This window comes from Strix uralensis, chromosome 7, assembly GCF_047716275.1.
Source record: "Strix uralensis isolate ZFMK-TIS-50842 chromosome 7, bStrUra1, whole genome shotgun sequence".
In the NCBI taxonomy this organism is placed as follows: Eukaryota; Metazoa; Chordata; class Aves; order Strigiformes; family Strigidae; genus Strix; species Strix uralensis.
The window spans coordinates 9981719-10003525 of NC_133978.1; the positions used below are offsets into that span (position 1 = coordinate 9981719).

The 21807-nt window shown below is 36.6% G+C and overlaps 1 protein-coding gene across 4 annotated transcripts in view; it reads right to left on the reverse strand.

Moving 5' to 3' along the window:
• The window catches only part of BICC1 (BicC family RNA binding protein 1), a 115160-nt gene that overhangs the window by 56005 nt on the left and 37348 nt on the right, over positions 1–21807 (reverse strand). For all 4 annotated transcript variants that reach the window (XM_074874403.1, XM_074874402.1, XM_074874401.1 and 1 more), the window contains exons 2-3: positions 20909–20955; positions 3298–3367 (exon numbers count right to left, since the gene is read on the reverse strand). In XM_074874403.1, the coding sequence (XP_074730504.1) occupies positions 3298–3367; positions 20909–20955 (117 nt within the window). The remainder of the gene's footprint in view (positions 1–3297; positions 3368–20908; positions 20956–21807) is intronic.

The following is a 21807-nucleotide window of genomic DNA, read 5'->3' on the forward strand; positions in this document are numbered from 1 at the left end:
GGTCTTTAATTCATTGGACTACAGAAGATCTGAAACCTCCAGAATATGAGATATTGGTATGCCCTGAACTCTTGAGCACCCATGAAAAGCAAAGCAGACCATGCCAGTGCTGATTGTTTCAATACTGCTGGACATGGATCAATCATTACAGAAGTGCTTTAAATTGTTTCACTTCCCTCTCTGCAGCCTTAATGTTACAGAATCTCTTTGTCAACCTGAACAAATGGCTTCCTTAAAGATGCTACTGGAAGATATATATCTGTTTGCGTATTTTCTAAACATGTATTTCAAAATACTTTAACCCTCATCACCCCTCATAGCTAGAGCAAGGCTGCAGCATCTGGTGTTCATTAAAGCCAGGAAATTCCTGTTTTGCTCTTTATGAAACTGTTGAGAGTTGATAATTTGTTTTTTTAATTCTAGCCTTTGCAAACAGCTATTTTAGCAATTTCATATTAAACAATAAATTTTAATTAGCAAAACTTTAAATTTCTGCATATGATAAATCCAGACATTAGTCTTTTACAATTCAAAAAAATTCCAGAAAATATTTATCAAGTTTGAGTTAATGAATTACCATTATGATCCTCAATATATAGTATCTTACAATCATTAATTTAAAGGAAGAAGTTAGAATTAAAGGAAAAGAAAGAAGTTAGCAATTTCCAGGTCGTCTACTCTTAGTCCTTCAGCTTCATCACAATTAATTTTTTTCCAAAAGATCATAAAAAGATTCTGGGTCTTGTACAGAACTTAATTTTTCAGATCCTTGCTGAACCTTTTTATGTGTACCTTGTCTGCAAATTTCAATACCTATGTGTTGTAATTAGAAAGAAAATATGTACTCTGTCCTTAATGATTTAGTATCAACGATCTCACATTAGAAACTGACAACAGCAGTGAGAAGAACACTACATTAAGCCCTAAATGTTTCATGACAGACTGAACATGACAATCAACAGCACAGCTAGAGATGTCTTCCTAATTGTTTTTCGCCTCACATTTCGGGAGGAAAGATGTGACTGACTGATGGCCACAACACACATCCACAGACTGTGAAGCTACTGAAACTGCAGGCAAATTATACTGGAAAATTATATAAAAAAATCTGGTACCACTGGATTATGATAGGGTACAGTGTATGGCTTGGGTACAAGACTGTCCATCACTAACTGCTTCTCCCTCACTGAATGACTGCTTATCAGGCACTCAGTTACCAGCCAAGGGGACAGGGAAAGATAACATGTTCTGAGTTCAAGTCCCCAGAGAGCTGTCCAGTTCTTTGTTGCAGACTCTCCTCTCAATCACAGAATGTCATTAAGTGAAGCTAGACTATGTTAAACACTTAGAATATTTTCCCTATATAAACAGCTGTTGTAGCTGCAAATGGAAAGTTACAGAATTGCAAACAATTGATGCCAAGCGTAAACAGACACTTTATTTCACAAGAAATAGGAACCTCTAGTTAAGGGCTTCTTTGTACACATATTGTAATTTACGGTCTTAGGTGTATATGTATACACAACTTGCCAGAGCAAAGGAAGCCAGAGAGTAAGAGTCTTAACTCTAGAGCCACCCTGCAGTCCACAGGCATTCGAAACAGGTTTTTTTAATACTACAGCATATTGCTAAAACACCTAGTTTGCAGCCCATCACTATCTAATTTCTCTTAGCATAAAGACTTTCCACAATACCCCTGCTGCAGATGCACTCAGTCTGTCCAGCTGTTATTATTTGCTCCCTCCCCTCAATTTTTAGCTTTATTATCAGCTCATCACTTTCAGCTGTTTTATTTCCCCTGGTATTCAAATTCATTCCATATACCAATAGATCTTCACAAATCTAATATTATCTTCTCTTTGAGATGACTAATAAAAAGGTTAAATTAATCTACATATAAAGCTGCATCTCTAAGTACCAATCCAGTATCCCAGCCAGCCACCTCTCTCACCCCTGTTTTCATGGCCTTTCATCCACACTTTTCACCTTCAGAACTAGGCTTATTTAAATTTGAAAGAAAACAAGTGCAGGTATTGCTTTAATTCTTTTCTTCCCTCAAAAGAAAAACAAACTCTTCTGCCTCAGCTTCCTGAGCAGCTTTACCTGTGTTTCAATTCATAGCACCTCGGGCAGGAAGCAGGTAGAACACTACAGGTAGAGCACACGTTCGCACAGAGACCTTGTCACTCCCACATTGCTATCAATTGCATTAGTTCCACATATGAATATACACATACATGACACCTGCATTTCTTCCAGTCTGAATCCCTTCCCCACTTTTCCCCTGTCAAATAAGATTCTTTTTCCATGCAAGGGGGGGGGGGGGGGGGGAATAAATAAATTTGTATTTCAATACCATGTGGGAAAGCACCTCAAAGACTGACTCTCTTACTTTACACCATAAAAATGTTATTAATCCTGCACCTTTCTAAAGAGGTTATTTTTCTTTGCATGAGAATCTTCATTTACAGAGGTTGCTCCCACATCTCTACCTACACATTCTAAATATAACATACAGAGAAATTACTTGAACTCTGCTTTCTTGGGTTTTAATATATATCAGCATGAACAGAAATACGTGTAATGTTAAAAATCACTCCCAATTTAATTTCTCCTGCAGAACGGGAAGTAAATATTACTTTCATACAGTCACAGCTATGATTCTTTAAGAACATAACTAGAAGGCTTATTTCAAAAAGAGACGTTCCAGATTGTATACTTGGTTCACATTAATAGGCTGTACTTCCAAAAGCAGCATAATTTAAACCACATAATATTGGCCATTCCTAAGAAACAGCTCTACTTAGGTTTCTTAAAGAAACCAAGAAAGCATGCAGACTGTCTGTCACGGACATAATGAGTATATATTGTTCTAACTGGGCTTGATCAACACACATTTTTGTACTCTATAGAAACAAGCAAAAAAACCCCACAGAACACCCACTAATCTACAACGTTACAAGAAAGACTAACTGACTTTGGCTGCTGTAAAATAAATTGTTCAGCTTAGATGCAGAATTATACAGAAGAAGTGCACATGCTAAAAGACAGTAAGTAACATAGTACTGATAATAAAGTACTTGCAGAAGTTCAAGCTACTTAAAATGGGTTTGTATGTCAAATGCCTATATAAAGCTGAGATAACTTCAACAAGAATCCTTATAAAAACAGTAGAATTAAATGAAAATATTTCAGGTGTCCTGTACTGATATAGTGACTCTAAAGACAGAATTGTTTATTCTGTGGTTTTTACTATAAGAACAAATCTCACTCCATAAAAAGAACACAATAGAATACCTTTTTTTGATTTTGCTCCAATCTTCAACTTCGATGGCCAAGCAATCTGTGTATTTGTTTCTTCCATAATCTGTTAAAAGAAATAAATAGCACAAGCCATTAAGTACTTTTCTGGTTTTCTTGAGAAGAATTTTTGCCTGGTCATAGGTGGAGCTGTGTTCTGATCATTCAAAAGAAATCCAAAGAACAAACCAAGATGCACACAGTTTCCATGAAGTTCAAATGACCACTACTAGCTACAGTATGCTCTAGGTCCATCTCAGAGGGAATTTCAAAGCTTCACAATTCATTAAAAAGATTTCTTTAGTTATCATAAGATGGCTTCTAAGTAAAGACTACCAAATCTAAATCAAGTCCTTTTGAGTCTCCATAAGTCAAGATACAGTGGTTTGCCTTCACAGGTTGTTTATTGTTGACTCACCTTTACCTGAAAGTAGCTTTTCATTGCCAGCCTATCGAGACTTCAAACATTTTCCTTCTTGGTTTAGCAGTTCAGAGTAGAGATTTGACATCATTTATTACAACACAGTGTACAACCTATTTGTAAATCTCCAACTAGTCAACAGGGGAAAAAAATCCTACGCACACACATGCACTTGGACTTTGAAATCCACATAGTCATTTGGGTCAACATATACTCTCATTCTGTTGCCACCTTTGTTTTAGAGAGTAAGTCCACTAGCCATAGACATATTATACTGAAATCTAATACATGTGCTACAGTGTGTCACTAACACATTTAGTAGTAATATAAGAGAAGGAACTGAAGGGCATCAAAGACTTCATATATATTAATTGAAATTCAGTTCTAAGAAATGCTAGGCCTATCTACTGAGACTAAAGAATTTCTCTTTTATATTGAGATCTCATCAATAAGTATGATGAGGTCATACCTCTCATCACACTTGAGAGATGAGAGTATCTGATCATCACCAGTAATAATAGAGAATGTCATCATCACAAGTACCTGAAGAAATGAGAAAGATCTGCCAATGTTAGTCCATAACAAGATGGTTGTAGGATGCCAAGAAAGTCTATCTATTAAATATCATGCTAGACTGCACCAGACAAGGCATTTTTTAATAGAGATGTTGATTTTAGAAGGACCTCATGAATTTTCACCTGGAACAAATTGTCCATTTCTGTTCATGCATGGACAAGATTTTGTACAGAAACAAGAGTGATCAGTTTGCTCAACTAATGTCAATTAGAAGGGGTCTTAGAATCATGGAACAAGTTTGGAAGAAAGGAACCTCTGGAAGTCATTTAAGTCCAACCTCAGGCTCACAGCAGGGCCAAGTGCAAAGTTAGGTCAGGTTGCTCAGGCCTTGCCCATCAAGCTCTCATTACCTCGAAGGAATGAGATTCCACAGCCTCTCTGCACACTTATTCCAGTCTGTGGCCACCTTTACTAAAAAATTTTTTTCTCATACCTGGATGAGTTTTTCTTTGTTCAACCTTTGGATGTTGTTACTTGTGAATTTTTATGAGAAGCCTGACTCAACCTACCATCTAACCACCCATAGGGTAGCTGAAAGCTATTAGGACCTTCTTTCACCTCACCTCCTTCATGCTGAACAAAACCTGCTCTCAGCTGCTCTGCGCACATCAGCTGCTCCAGGCCCTTGATCAACCTGTTGATCATTCACTGGAGTAACTCCCACTGGTCAGGCCCTTTCTTTGGCTGAGGGCAACATAGCCGGACAAAGTACTCCATGGGCAGCCTGAGTGAACAGGAATAGCCACTTCCCTTGGTCTGCTGGGTCATACTATTTTAGATAGTGAGTCTATATAAAAATATGTAGAGGGAATAATAAGTATTAAGGAGATTATTTAACACATGGAATGGTAACAAGTAAACAAGTGCTCACTGTAAACTTAGGCTGTAAACTAAAAAAACCTCTTAAATCAGAACTGAAAGAATATTTGATTGCAGTAAGTAGGAAAGAGGTAGGAAAAGAAAAGGAGAGAGATTTTCAGGTGGCAATTCTCAGGGTTGGGTTCCTCCTGTATAAAGAATATTTGTTCAATTTCCTCAGAAGGACTAAAAAAAAATAATTGTGTTCTTTTGATTGCTGATACAAATGAGAATTACAATACACAAAAAGCAGACACTAAAAAAAAGTCAGCTCACCAAAATGGAGGGGAGGAGGGAATTAAGCAAAGCAGTACATTATAATAGTTTTAGTCATCTGAAACAAGCATAAGCAATAACAAAAAAATTAAATTTCCAAAATAATCAAAGACACTTCCAAGAAGAAAATGAATGCATTAAGAAAACAGCTACAGTACCAGTAAGTTTTCCATAACAGTGTAACTCAGAACTAAGGCAGACTTCTCTAACAGTTCTTAATTCTTATCTTCTAAATGCAAATCCCTAGAACATCACAACTTCCAGATTAGTACACCATGTGGAAAAACTGAAAGTGTCAGCCAGACTTCATTATACTATATTTTTGGTTTCAGCAACTATTGGATAATAAGTTACAGCTGAAATAAGACATTTCCACAAGGGTGAAATTCTATCAGCAACATACACATACTTTCACAAATTTCCAATCCAGATGTGAAAAAAGTTATTTCAAAGAATTCACTTGTGTCTGATAAAGGGCTTTGGGCCAGGATTATTCTTAATTGTGCAACAGGCAATGAGATACACAGAAAATAGAAAGGCATTAGATAAAAGGAGGAGAGAGATGCTAAAACAAAGAACGGTGCAGGACTGCATTAAGGAAGATCCAGCATAAAAGGAACCACAAGAGAGGAAACATAAGATGAGTGAATGAATGTCATTCAAGACAAGTGTTACATCCCATCAGTCCTTTACCCTCCCAATAAAGTTTGGAGACTTCTGTCTTGAAGAAATTAAATCCTCCCCATTTCTCATGCTAAACAAAAACAAAATGAAAGGCCACAACTTTAGAGAGGCACACATTCTGGGGATACACAAGAAAGCTGCGAACGAGATCTTCAAAGGAAAAGAAGCCTGACTGCCAGCCACTGAGATGCGGACACCTAATATCCTTAAGCTCTTTGGAGAATGCAATGCTAAAAATTACCACATTAGACCAAAAAAGACGACTCAGTTTGATCACTACAAAGACAAGTTTATCTCCTGTCTTAGGCAGTTAGGCAAAAAAAAGTCTGGATGCATTTAAATGAAGTGCATTTATTGAAGTATAAAAATGCTCAGAGTATGTGCTGGCTTTGAACTCCAAGCAGTAAACTTTGATAAATTCCAAGCTGATTGCAATAATAATCCTTTCCACAGTTTTGAAAACCATGTATTACACAGGAAAAAAGTAACATACTTTTTGCTGCAGCACTTAATTTTTCACCAGTGAAAATAATTTATCTTGCATGTAAAACAATCTGAGAATGTTAACTGCCTATAAAGACTTGAACAGAAAGTAACTTCTGGTTTTTTGAGAAATCAAGGCTTTCATAGGAACCCTTAAGAAGAGTTTAAACTATACTGTTTGCTTAACTATTTATCGTATTTATTTTATTATTTATGCATCATTTATTGTAACAGCTGGAGTGTCACAAAGCTCTAGAAAAACAAGAAATTGAGTTTTTACTGTAGTTGTTAAAATTTAAGGTGAGATGTTGAAAACTGTGGCAGTAAAACTCTGCATAGTGCAGATGACTGGTGCATCAACTTTTAGTTCTGTTTTACCATTCTAACCCAGGCAGTTTTAATTGTCAGCATTTTATTTTCCTGAAACAAATTTGGAATAATTCCATAAAAACCTCAACTGCATGCTGCAATGGAATAGTTTTATTAGTGAAAACTCAGCGTTATGCCACATACCCTGAACACAGCAGTACTGCTCTCAAATGAACAAAACAGAAAACAGAACTCACTTCACAAGTAATATAGATACATGTATTTTAATTGTATAAATACTTCAGTTACAAAACATTTAGGGGAAATTCAGCCTAGGGTTGACTGAATCAGCGTGTATGATCTCTGTGGAATAGCACCTCTGCTTAGGCTTCCCTTCTTTTCATATAAAGTATGTGGTAGAGTTTATACTACTCAGTTCTTTCCTCACCTTGAGGGATCAACTGACCAAAGGGAACAGGCATACTTGGCAGCAAGATTTAATCCCATATTAAATCATCTCATGCTTCTTCTCAAAATGGGGGAAACCCTAAGAAATTATCTGTCTACATCTTCCTTTCCTCCCCTTTCCCCAAGAGAAACTGCAGCATTTATGTAGCCAAAAGTATGTAAGCTATTCTTAGTGGAGAACATACAAAAGATGACAAGATACTGGAAGATACCAAGAAAACAAATAAGACCGTGCCCTGACCCTGAAAAAAACAGCTCTAGTTGCAAACCATTGGGCCTTCAAGAAAAAAAAAGTCTAGCTGTAAGACAGCTGGAAGAAAAGGGTTTGGCTTCCTTGTATTCCAGCTTGAAAGATTTATAGTTTAAGCACTTCAGGGAGTTTTTACATTAAGGCTGTAAGAAATTATTTTTTCTTATGTTGTAATTTTTGTTTAGCTGATTTTGGATGGAAAATGGAATGCCCTGAATGCAAAAAACCAACAACCAAAACTCCCCAAAAGCCCACGAGCATTTCATAATTCAAAGGAAGTATTTTACACACAGTAGATGAAAAAGAACAATATATCAAACAGACCTTTCTTCATTTAAAACAAGCATGATAAATGAAAGTAGTATTCTTTATAGTTAGTGTTGTTTAATTACCTAATTTCTGATCTTCACAGCTTTGGGATTTGCACATCTTGGCCATTTCTGCCTCAGTTCTTATTAACAGTAAAAGAAAAAATGGGTAAGAGAGGAACCTGCATCTACCAGGGAGTGGGTTTCTGCAATTGTTTTTCTCTACTTTAGCTCAACAATGAGCTCGTTCCAATTGAAATGACAAAACTAACTGTCAAAACTGCAAGCGTAACTGTCAAAAGAAGTCAGTTTGTTAATTCATCAATGGAAAAAACCCTCTCAGTTTAGCCTTGCTTAATACAACAGAAGACACATACACCATTTTAACATGTACTTAGACAATGAATAAGCATAGACATTAAAAATCTTGGAAATACATTTAAATTATATTTTTAGAACAGGTACATGTTTATCTTAATCTATATGCAAGAACATCTTTTTCTTATATGTTCACAACCCTAGGTATTGTAGATACCCTGAATTTTTGTGCTATTAAAAAACCATAGAAAGCAATTAAATTGTAAGCCCACTGGTGGTTTTTATTTATCTGTCCATTCATGTTTTGAACAGCTGAGTTTTTGTCTTGTGTTTTCCTAGGTTTTCCTCTACTCAGGTTAAAAACAAAGAGAAACACCTAGGTTCAGATCAACAACATCAATGGCACTAGACACTTAAATATTTGTAGTACTGCAGCAGTACCTTATTTTCAACTATCAAACAATGCAAATCCTCAGAGAGTACCTAACATCTCTGCTACTTGGAATATTTCAGAGACTATGCTACACTTCTTGTAGGCAGACTGTAAATCCTGTCCATGAGCCTGGTGACAAACACTGAAAGCTGAACATCCTGCACGAAGAATCTTAGGAGACTGGTTGGGTAAATTATACAAAAGAAAATTAAGCTGAATAACTACAGGTGATCATATCCATAAAAATAAAAACATTATTGTCTCTGAGGCAGCACAAAACACAGGAGTGGATAGGAAGCAGGAGAGGGAACTGAACACTGATTCTTTTAACTTAATGAATCCTTCTAAAAGTGACCCATCCCTCTGGGGTACAGGGGGCAGGTCTTCAGCAGGTTAAGTGACAAAAAAAGGACACTATAGGAAAAAATAGTGATATCCTTCCAGATCTCTGCTTTTACTCAGAAACTGCCTCTGTGCAGACAAAAACACCCCACAAGCTTACCACAAAACATGCATTCAAGACAGGGCCCAAACTACTGAATTATCTTTAGGGTCACTCTTCATGTCACTCTCAACCATATGTTTACACATCTCAGAGAGCATTTATTAGTATAAAATCACCTTCCAGCAAGCTAAAAAAGTATGACCAAATAAGATGTGATTTCTCCAAGCAGTATGACGTTTAAAACTGAAAAAGGTTTGATGCAATGCTAATGTAGTAAGTCAAGGGAAAAAGCAAATGGTGAAAGATGGGAAAACTACTGTGAATTAGAACAACAACAAAACCACATTGAAGTCTGAGACAAAAATACAGATGGCTGAGCTGCATCAGTAGCCCTTCCCCCCCGCCCCCCCCCCAAACCCCAACTTTGCAAGGGTCAAGTTCTCCATCAAGCAGATATTGGGAAGGGACTGGAAATGCAGGACAGACACTATTCATTTATATTTCATAAGCACACCTTGGAGCAGCCAGTGGAAGGGCACCTCCAGGGAATTATTACTGGCAACATGACCATCTGGAATTTCAGAGCCAATTGCATCTGCAAGTTCAAGATGGCTCCTAGTCTCCATTTTGACATAGCTTCAATAAATATCCCTGTCTTCACTGACATAAGATAGGAACTATAAAGCCCTTGAAGCCAGAAACAACCCCCAACATGTATTACTAATGAACAAGCGCTTCCCAGTGTAACTGTGTACTGTTAAAAATTGCTGTAAAGGAAAAAATCCCATGTGTGAGAGCAGGGAAAAGACAGAGAGAATTAGAAAAAGTATTATTGACATAAAGGTCATGATAATAGAAATTCTGTAAGTAGATGTTTGGTAATCTTGTTTTGAAGCTGAATCTCCATCTGGTTAAAGAACACACAGCAATCCTTTATGGATCACCATAGCTCGCTACATTTATGGGGGATGACTTGCACCCAAGAAATATTTCATACACAGCTGCTGAAGGGAAGGTGACTGATTGTTTTGTTACATCACTGTATCCATCCCATTTTTAATGGGACTGTTTTCTGAGAACCATTCTTCCTCAATCCTCAAGAAAATTTGTTCCATCAATTTTACAGAAGACAAAGATGAGAGTTACTGCGCAAGACAGCAGAGAAACAAAATGAAATATAGGAATATCAACAATAAAAAGTAGTACCACTAATGGCCTTTCAAAACTTGACAAGTACATTTTTCCATAAACATGGAGTATTACTGGGAAGATAGTTTTACTGTCATAAAAAGTAACGCTTTTTGCAGATCAAAAATAGTCAAACAGTTGCTGTTGTGGGTGCAGAAAGCAAGCCAAGCATTATACATGATATTTTACTAAATTCTGCAGGTAGAAATATTTCTGCCATCAACACCCATGCCAACTTCTCCCAGCACAACTGATTCCTGAACCCTACTGCTTATCTTTTTGCTCTTCTACAGGCACATTTTAATTGCTTAATTATTCACAGGGAGCACACCGTTTAAAGGGTAAAATGGAAAATACTTAAGCAGTGAGATTAAATCACAATGCTGTTCAAATAACCTTAAGATGAAATAACTGCAAAAGCTTTTTAAGTATGGTTCTGAATGATAAAGTGAGCTTTAAAAACAAAGGCTGTAACAAATCAGATTTTTAAGCATCAAAACCACTCCAAAGCAAGGTTTCTTACAAAAAGGAGACCAAAACATCATGGAACTTTATGTGATGTCATCCACCACCTGACACAGATTTTTAAGTTGTGTTTTATTTTTTTTTCTTCCCCCCACTAAGTACTACCTAAAATATTCTTCAGGATACAAAATTCAGCAGTTAACTGAAAATACCATGAGACACAGAGTGGTCTGATCACATTTATCTTACCACAAGATAAATCGTCCTGATTTTGTGCCTATTAATTTTCCTTTATACCTAGAACAATCTTAAATAAGCAGTGAAATTGATTTATATAAACCTGACATGTAGTATTGTCTTAATCTCAGCGACACCTGTAAAATGGCTTCTTAGTAGACACAAATACTAATTTTAAGACAGATACAGGTCCTTACCTGCCATTGTTTACAAATGCACAGAAGCTGTATTTGATACCAACACTTTCTGCTAAAATGTCCAGTTTCCATAAATCAAGTGCTCCAACTCAAAGTAGCCACAAAAAGTGAACAGACAACTCAACAAGTATTTCTACATCAAACTGAATATGAAAAGAATGAGCTTGCACTTTGAGCACAGCTTTAAGAACCATAATGCAAGCTGGGGCTGTGCACAGAATATTTAGAAGTTTGGAGTTGCAGTTCATCAGCAGTTCTATTTCAATTTTGACAAACACACACATTTTTCTTTTTTAGAAAAGAGACACAGACAAAATAAGTTCAACATAAACAGTCACAGTTTTGATGCAAAATCTGCTTGTAATTAACAAGGCAAGAGTACCAGGGTGAAGGGATTAGTTATTCCATTTACTAACTCTCACAAAAAAGCCAAAATTCAGTATTGCAGATTTCACTCATTAAAAAAGCTTTTAACATCCAAATGAGCATTTCCTTTTAGAAAATGAAACCGTTACACATACAATCTAATCCGGTATTAACCAAATGGTGGCAAGTGAGATTTTTAAAATCAGACCTCAGGATGCCTAGTAAAAACAAACACAAGTTTCATCAGTCTCTGAGTATTTTGTTTTGCAGACATAAAATGTTCATTCTGCACATTTTGCTTTCAGAGAAGTTGTGTTAGAGTACTGTGGCTCCCTCAGTATGTATGCATTTAGAGCAATATAAACTAGAAGAGTAAACTTGTTTATTGGAAGCATGGAGTATCATTCGCATGAAGTTTTTTTTAAAAAAAATATTTTGTATATAAGCAGGAGAAGACCTGAGCTGAAAAGTCACAGTAGACAAGTAAAATTCTACATGGGCTGATACTTATTTCTTCTTCCAATGCAGAAGTGGTGAAGCAGCAGTATCTGAGAGGATGACTAATCCCTGAACATGACTTCTGGCAGCAAGAACAGAGCAATGGGTGTAGCTGCAACCAGGAGTATTATATTTAATGGTGGGTTTTGGTTTTTGTTTTTGGGGGTTTTTTTTGGGTTTTTTTTTTTTTTTGAGTTGTGGGGGAGGAGAAAGCATGGGAACAACAAAGATGGGAAGGAAGAACAAGACACAAAAAGGAATTGTATAAAACTACCTGGGAACAGACAGTGTGAATTCAGCCTCTAAAACCAGTGAGGCCGAATTAAGTGCTTGAGATGCCAGAGCCAGAACACACCAATGGTAGAGCATCAAGGATTACTGGGTTTGGTGAGAAAATATGGGGTGTGTAAGAAGTTCAAGAGAAGATGACAAAGTTTAACCCAAAGCTTGGTGCAAATGTGTAGCTTTTTTGCAAGTCTGGCCCACATTTTGGGTATAGCAATGGATTCCTATCCCAAGATTTGTCATGTTCCCGCCCCAAAGGTGGTCTATATATGAAATTCAAAAGTAGAATTCTCTGTTTACATGACAACTACTACTCTAAAAAGAAAGCAGTACAGTGTGCCTGACTCCACAGCATTAATGCTACTTTTCTGCAGATAAGGCAAGGGGCTATTTCTGAGCAGGAGCAGATGGCCCCGAGGCACCCACACAGTCCAGGCCCAAACACCAAGTAGAGTTTCCAGTTTGTGCTCCTGCATGGCAGAATAAATACCTCCTATGCAGACTGGTGGCACAGCGAGAATTCAAACTACAAAACACAGAAAACCCTTTAATAAGTTTGTTCTTAATTTAGATTGCCAATGTTAATACTCTACATGTAACACAACAAAACAATGCACAGGGAGGACAAGGATCACACCCCAATTGTGTAAATTTCTGTACAGGAAGAAGCATTATGAAAAAAGTGCCTTCCCAAGTGTAAGGACATGAGTGCATGTGTCTCTTGTAAGGCAGGGGTACCCTATCGTCTGATTGTATATTCCAACTGTCAGAAACCCCAAATACATATTTTTGAAAATTATCTGTATATGACTACTTGGTTAGTCCTTCTCCCCTAACTCTACCTGTCTTTGAAAAGGGTAATAGCTAAATTTTAGAGCCTATCATATGGAATAACCTGTATGGGTAAGGTTCAATACTACCATACATGGTTTTTTTGTGCTTCCACTGCAAGTAATTTGTTTCAATACTGCAGGAATTTGATCTTCACATACTAATTTGTCTATCTTTGTTACACTGATTTTTATTTTTTGTTAATTAAATGCCATAACAACTTTGTGAAAAAAATTAAAAGCATTTTTGATTTTTCCAACTAATTTAGATTTGGGTATAAAAAGGCAACAGAAGGAAGACATGCCTGTTTCCCATTCGCATATTTCTACACAGCTTTATGTCAAACTAAGTAAAATACTGACAAGCTTTCCTCCAACTCCTCATGACCAATAATTTTGTGGTCTGCATGTACAGACTTTGAGACTTCCACAAAGAAACAAGCAGGCTGTTTGTTGTCAAGGACTATATACAAGCCCAGATTAACTCTAAATAAATTTGCTATCTTCGCCAGCTATTGCTAATGACTTTATCAAGAATTAAGGCAAGCATGTGCAGGATGAAGAGGTACTGAAGCTAAAATTAAAAGATAAGATTAACATCATTCGCCATGTATTCATTTATTCATAGTTTTGATCAATGGGTATCAGCTGATAATACTTAAAAAACCAAATTAACAGATTATATGTACAGGCAATAAAGGCAGCAGAGTAAACATCTGCTTTACAGCTCAAACTTTCAGGCTGCAAATAAAAGCTCTGAATCAGTAACGAGAAAATTGGGGAAAGCTACCTGTGTGGATATGGCTTTGGAATTTATGTTGTTTCCTTTTCCATTAAAGCATTTTTATCTTAGGAAGGAAGAGAACACATGCATGCATGCATACACACTGCATTTTTTTTTAACCTTCACTTTACCTGAAATGAACTGGGAAAGATCATTCTTAAAACAAGGGCCTTGTTTAAGCAAGCAAGTATTGCAGTATTGTTGCTGTGTCCAGAAACTGCACTAAGTGAACCTTCTGCAACAACAACATTTACATAACTTTGTACTTGATTTACAAATACAGCAAATTAAGTGCTAAGAAAACTATCAGTCAAATGCCCTCACCTATAGAGAAACATTAAAGTCCTTCCTTTACTTGACTTGAATGTTTTCTTCACCCTCAGTGGAAATATTAATCAAAGGTCACTGGTAATACTTTTATTTTAAATAAATGACTGAAAGTATAGTAAAAAATGTAAAGGGATTATCTAAGCATGCAAAAAGATATAAATGTATCTATGTGTATAGTATGAATGTATTCTACATAAGTAATAGAAAAAAGGGGAAATTTATCTAAGAAAAAAATATTACTTAACAATGAAGCCCCCACAGCACATCATTAGAAACACCAATATGCTGCCAATTCTCCTCTTCAAAAGCAGAAGCAGCAAATCTCCTCCCTACAAATCAGGAACCCAGTGTGTATTATTAATTTGTATCATTCTCATACTCACCCCACCTTTCCTATTTTTCAGAAAAGGAAAGAGTACAAGCATTTCTGGGGACCTAAATCCCTCCTCTATTTTAAGAAAGAATTTCACTTTCAGTGTGAAAAGGATTAAGCATCTCAGTCGAGACTGTGGTAACAAACTGCTCCTCTGTTGCTTTATAATACAAGAGATCTTGTACAAAACGTTAAGTACAGCAATAAGGTGGCATAAAATGGAACTTCATCATCAACTAAAACTCTGATTCACTTGGAACTCAGACCAAGCTCCAAGCAGTGATGTAGACAGTCATACAGCATAATACTACAGGATCAAAATCCCCACTATTTCTGGTCAAGGAAATTATTTACAAGCAACTTGGCAAAGACAGTTGCTGTTTTAAGACATCTAGGTGCACTGGGCACTTCAAGGATTAGGCCCATCAGAGAGCACTTTCACATTACAGGTAGACTCTCAAGATTGTCCCCATTGTATCAGAAGCAACACAGAAGCAGCTAAACATGAAATAAAAAACAACCCCCCTTGTAATTATTCCATTAACAGAGTGATGGCTGTACTAGAGACATGACAGATGCAGTTTTCCACAAGAATGAAGCCTTCTCACCACTGAGCTCTGTCTGAACTAAGCAAAAAGTTAAGTAAGCATTCTTGATTTACCTTTTTAGAGAAACCGATCCAAGCTAAACAGTCTCTTTCTTTCCACTGGGTGTGGTTTTGCCAAAAGGGAGACAATCCTCTCAATCTCAAGATTTCCTGAAAGGGTTGACTGCCACTGACATTCTTTCAACTCTCTAATCCATACCACCCTCTCTGAGCAGTTGCTTCCTCTTCCCAGGAAGCTAAGTGAGAGGAAGTTCCATGTAAGTTAGAATCGCATGCCAGTGCTCCCATCACAGCCTAGCACAGCCGGGTGTTTCAAGCCAATTCTGGAAACATATGGCCTTAATATATCCTTGTCACATGCTATGAGCCAAACTCTACATCAAGAGGTTATTTTAATGCTAATGCAGACCCTGATTTCTACCCAGAAAAAGTGGAAGGTGTGGAACCAGCTTCTACAGTTCAAAAGTGCACTGGTGGTTGAAATAGACAAAAGCCATGATAATGTATAACCTTGAACTCACTGTATCTCACTAGCAAGATAAATAGCACTGGAAGAAAACAATAGCTGAGCAGTTGCCATCAGAAATGGTAACATAGCCTTAGGAAACTTAAGTAGGCAGTTCAGAAGAGTCATGGATGAAGACACATGGAAGGCCCTTCAGAAGTTACTGCTGAACATGGATAATAATCAGCCTGAGACATCTTATTCTCAGGTCAATTATTAATATTTTTTAATGCCTGAAAATGCCTTAAGCCATTCACATTTGAAGCTCTACCTACACATTTCATGTTCAGAGATTAAAAAGGAAGACCAACCAAGTTTCAGTCTGACCCATTGCATACAGAAAAACGTAACTCTTTTAGTTAAATTTGTATCAGCATATACTAGCTATACTTACAAAAGCATTCATGTATACATAATCATTGTATCAATATATTCACACATAGGAATTTTGCATAAATTACAAGGTTTGCCCCAGATTAACCTAACAAGCATTTTTCAAAGTTCCAGTGAAAACACAGGATGTTGCAAAACAAGGTCTTCTACCATTTTAGATAAACAAACAGAGATTGAGGCAGCTTCCTTACAGCCTTTGCTGCCAGAGCCTTAAACAAATAAGAAGTAATGTATATTCATTAATAACGACTGCATACAAAGAGAAATTTAACAGAAAGGTGATTAAAGATGCAGTTAGATATACCTATTTTTCACATCTTCAAATAATTGTGGGGTTTTTTGGTTTGGGTTTTGTTTTGGTTTTTTTTTTTTAATCTTTTGCTGCTACTGTTTCCAATATCTATACTGGAAGAACAACTCCTTTTAAAGGATGGTTTCACCAAATACAGCTTTCCAAAATGACCTCAGTAACTTTTCAGGTGCTACTCATTTAATACAATAAGAACTTACAGATGAAACATGCTGCATGTAAGGACAGGAAGGAAGATTAAAAAAGGAAACCTTAGTCTTCCTTTACACTCCTAAACTCCTAATAATTAACAGAAGAGATTTTGGTACACACATGCAACATTTGCCCATTTGCATCTTCACACTTCCAAGCATGATTACATCTGCATCAGGGAATAACAGTCTGCAGTCAAGAGAAGCACAAACATTTAAACACACATTTTGCCTGAATCCAGTGATATCCTAGAAAACCCTAAATATCTGCAACTGTGAAAATGAATATATTCCTACAAAACACCATTTCTCTTTGATTAAAAAAACCCCAAACAAACAAAAAACCACCACAAAACTTCAATAAGGTCAACATTCAGAAACAATAAAACCCACAAGTTACAGCTGGCTGGTAGTACATTGTGCTTTCCACAAAACCAAATTCTGCAAACCAACTCTTGAAAGGAAGAGCTGAGATGCCCCTTCAGAAATACTCCAAAAGCCCATGACTAGCACATACACACTGAATTATGCTGAAATAAGCAGCTTACACCTGACCTAGAGTCAAGCACTTGGGCAGAGCACATGTGCATGATTTCCAGTCACTACCTTCTGCACATGCAGTCCCACATTACACCAAGAACTCCACCCAACTTCTACTAAACCCACAACCTTCGCCTATCGCCCACTGTCCTGTTGACAGTCCCATGATAAGGCTAGATATATATTCTTGCCCTGAGAAATTTCAGAATGAGAGGTTATCAGTACTAAGATTTCCAAATGTTTAAGAAAAAAAAGACTTGATGACACAAGAATTAAAAGCAAAACAGAAATTATCCATTAAACTCCCCTCCTTTCACGTGGCTGACCCTCATCTGTTTTGGATTATGAACTCTTCAGGGCAGAGATCCACCACCTTCTTACATTTTATATAAGAGTGCCATGCATATCTATAGTGCTACATAAATTATACGTTTCCTGGAACAACGTCCTGGCTTTGTCTGGGAAGGGCCTTGCTTGCCTATGAGGCGTGAACCAGATGTTATAGAACTCAATGGAAAAATTCCATCATCAACTGAAAATAGGCTTTGGATCAAGAACAAGTAATAACTTCATGTTATGTGTTACTCTCACAGAATAGATTAGGACAATAATATATAAAGCAGGATCCACAAACATCTTTTACATAAATAGTATGTAACATAACAGCAAACCAATAGGTGTTTATCTAAGATTACCTGTCACTGAACTGCAGATCAGAGGGCTCTAGAAAGAAAACTATCACATTATTTATTTATTGCTAAATTATTAGCAGCTCTCAGTGGTTTTGAAAAATCCACATTAGACTATGTTAGGTTTTCCCCCTTTGAAGCAGTACTAAAACTTAGAAATATTAGAAGGAAGTACGCTAAAATCTTCAGAATTTTCAAAGTGACACTACCAAAAAACATTTATCTACTTTTCACTTTAATTCAGGAGTAGAGGAAGGGGCACTTCATCACTTGATCTTCCCCACCATGACAGGGCAGAAGCATTAGCTTAATTTGCCCCTTGCAGTCAAGAACTGGGGCTTATTTTGTAACTCCACCATCAACTGCAGAACATGTGCTTGTTTCTCCTAAATTGCTCAGTGAAATAATGCATTTTGACATTTAAATTGTTATTATTAAACTCTGAAAGTTAAAAGTTGATAGGAGCAGTTCACATCCACTGAGAGTCTGCTTAATTATGAAAATCCAAGTAATACCACTTGCTCACATGTCTGAAGACCAGTAAAAGACTACTTAGCAACAAAAACTTGTATTAACTTTCTCTAGAGGCATGACAGATTCATTACAGCATACACGTGTAGCTTAACAATCCAGGCTGAGTCCCTGACTTTGAGCTCAGCTCTGAAAGCATAAGCAACTTCTGCTTCTCCTGAGGGCAAGCTAACAAAGAACTGAGCACTGTTCCCCATTGATCAGCCACCAAGCAAGACCCAGCAGCCACTTACAGGGCCAGCTGCAAGAAGTCAGCACTGTCTCACTCCCTCCACTACCAGCCTTCTCTCTCCTCCCCCTTGGTCTGCATGTTTTGACATACAGAATCACCTTCTTGAATCTTTCCCTCATTACTTCTGTCATTTCAGCATTCATATGAAAACTTCTTCCACCTCACACACCCCTTCCACCCAACAAAAATTTCAACACGTTGAGAGTAGATTTTGTCAGAAAATACTATACATGGCATTATTTATGCAAATTACACCCTCCATTCTTGATGTGTCTCTTAAACAATGCACTTTCCCTCCCCATTCCACTCAAAAGCCTGCCAATAACTCCCTGAAGTGTCATTTTCAAAACTATTTCAAAAAATGCATTTACTATAGCTTCAAATTCATATTAAGTTTCTGAAAGTATCTTGCCACCTTAGTTTGCCATGTGTTTCTAATGCTACAAATCACTTTCTTCCTCACTACACAACATGGAACACATGAAAAATCTTCATTTTACCTCCAGAAACTCTGCCCTATTCATTTCACATGAGAAAGGAAAAAGCTTAACCCTGATTAAAGGAAATTGCACAGACAGAGACGGTGAGTAAGCAATGAGCAACTGTCCAAAGATTTTTTTGAACAAAGGAAAAGTCGCAAAGATAGTTTCCATCTGTTTTTATTAGCTGTAGTATTGTGTATGTACTTAGAAACTTCGGTAATCTAAACTATAGAGTTGATGAGATTGCAAGAATGCCAGTCAAAATGAAGCAGCTTTAACCTATTGCAGCATCCACCCTGTGCCTATATAATAATTAAGCACATATGACAACATAATGCCAAAATAGTCACTACATCTATTATCAATATGGATAAGTAGTGTACTCTTATTCACACACAGTTCTAGCACATTTCACTTTCCTATTAAACTGTATTTTTTGCTGTTACACTAATAACTACATAATTCTAAGGGCCATTATATCTACAGTAAATAATCAAGTATCCAAATACTCATCAAATATATAAGCCACTCAATCCCACACAGAGGAAATATTTTGTCCACAACTTCAAGAATTATGAGCAGATTTATACAAGTGTAAAAAACAGTTGTAAAATGGATGATGCGTAGAATGAAGTATATGCTACTATGGCTTAGCTTTTTTTCAGCAAGTAGAAAAACCCCATGCATTTTGATAAAATCTTAAAAAAGAATTAGACACATTCCTCTCTGAGCACACCAATATTGACAGTTAAGCACAAGCACTATGTTCAGAAAAGTAACTCTCGTTATCAGTCAAGAGCAACATAATCTGAAGACTCCTATAAAATACTTTCCAAAACAAGCATTTTCAGCACTATATATACTCCTCCCATCCAGCCTTCATCAAAGCATCTGACAACCTCATGCAGGATAAAGTATTCTTTCACATCTAAGAGAGACTTTTTGAAGTAACACTTATAAATACGAAGAAAACATGAATATTACAGCAAACTGCTTGACCACCAGTCAAAAAGGAGTTTCAAGACATTTCAGTATACAACATGAAATAGTACAGAAAGACAAAACAGCTCATCATTTTTATTAGCATACTGTATGCAGATCTTCATTAACATAGCTCGTAAATAATATTTTACATACTATTCTTGAAAAAAATAAATGTTGCTTTGCAAAAGTAATTTAAAAGTCATTGCTCTTGACCATGTTTCTCTTTGTAGTTTAGTTGCTGCAGGACTATTTTTTTCCAGTCCTTCCGTGCCTCTGTCTAACCACAAACTTTATTGAATCATTCTGTGGATTGTGCATTTCTTAAAAGGCCTTTGCATTTCTCAACCAAATATTTATGCTTTCAGGGATATCACAATAAGTTTCATGCCAGTTTTTCAATAACAGGATGTAGCATGTATCCATAGACATAAAAACCTTAAGACCACCTCACATCATCATCTAGATAAACCCCCTGCTATTAAGCAAAATAAGCTTTCACAATGCATATTTTGATATTTTAAGTTAAATAATAATTAAGTTGTGCATGAATGACAGTAGCATACACCAAAAAACCCCATTCCTCATCACATTCCATGCACAGCTGAGGTTAGTAGACACATTAAGTGACAAAATATTTTTAAAAGTTTGATCAATACAGTGGAAACTGCTCATTAAGCTCAATTAGTTGATCTCCTGAGTGAGCAATGGGCATTATTTTTCCTCTAGTCAACTGATGTTATAGAATTAAAGTACCTTTCTTACCTTCTGAAAAAAGTCTTCCCCACTTTTCCCTTTGCCCTCTGCAGCAGCTGTAAAACAAAAGCAGGATCTGGTTACCAAATACATAGGAGAAAATTTACAGGCTTACATATATAGATTATCAATGAGTACATGCTACTGTGAAGTTCTAACTCTGGGTAGCCTTTTCTCGAGCAATAAACATTTGTCAACAGCTGACTAATACCTGGAACAACCATTTGCAAGTCACTTGCTAAGGATGGAATCCAAGCAGATGTCTGTATTTGCATACTAGAGCTATAATATACTGATACATATTCTAGTTACAAAGTAAATATGGTTGTGTAAGTCGAGTGATTTATTCACACTGCATACTTTGCCATGTAATTCTACCAACAGGAGGATCAAAAGAAAGCTAGGAGGGCACAAGATTTGCTATATCAGATTAAAAATTAGAACCAAAACAATAAGCATTACAGTAAGCTAGAATCATGTTTAAAATATTTTTCCTCTATTCTGCTATTTTTATATTGAAGTGAAATATAGAGCTACTGTTATTTGGTTTATCAAAACTGAAAGCACCACAAGAATCTAAATACTTATTAGTGCTGCTGAATATTCCTTTCTTTCTCAACTGCTTGTTATCCCATGAAATTTTGCAACATGTACTTTCCACCAGCCAATGTTTATGAGCTACTACATTCATTTACATCTGAAACAAAGGCGAGCCCAGATACTTCCACTAGAAATGGTGGCATTGTACAAACCAGAGGCATAAGCACATTTGAACACTTGAGAATGACATTCAGGAAAGCTGACTCAAAGCTAAGAGTGGTACTGAACGTGGCTACTGGTAGGGCTTGACAACTGGGGACAAAGAAGCACTTGTTAATCAGGGAAAAACTAAGAGATCTTCATGCTCT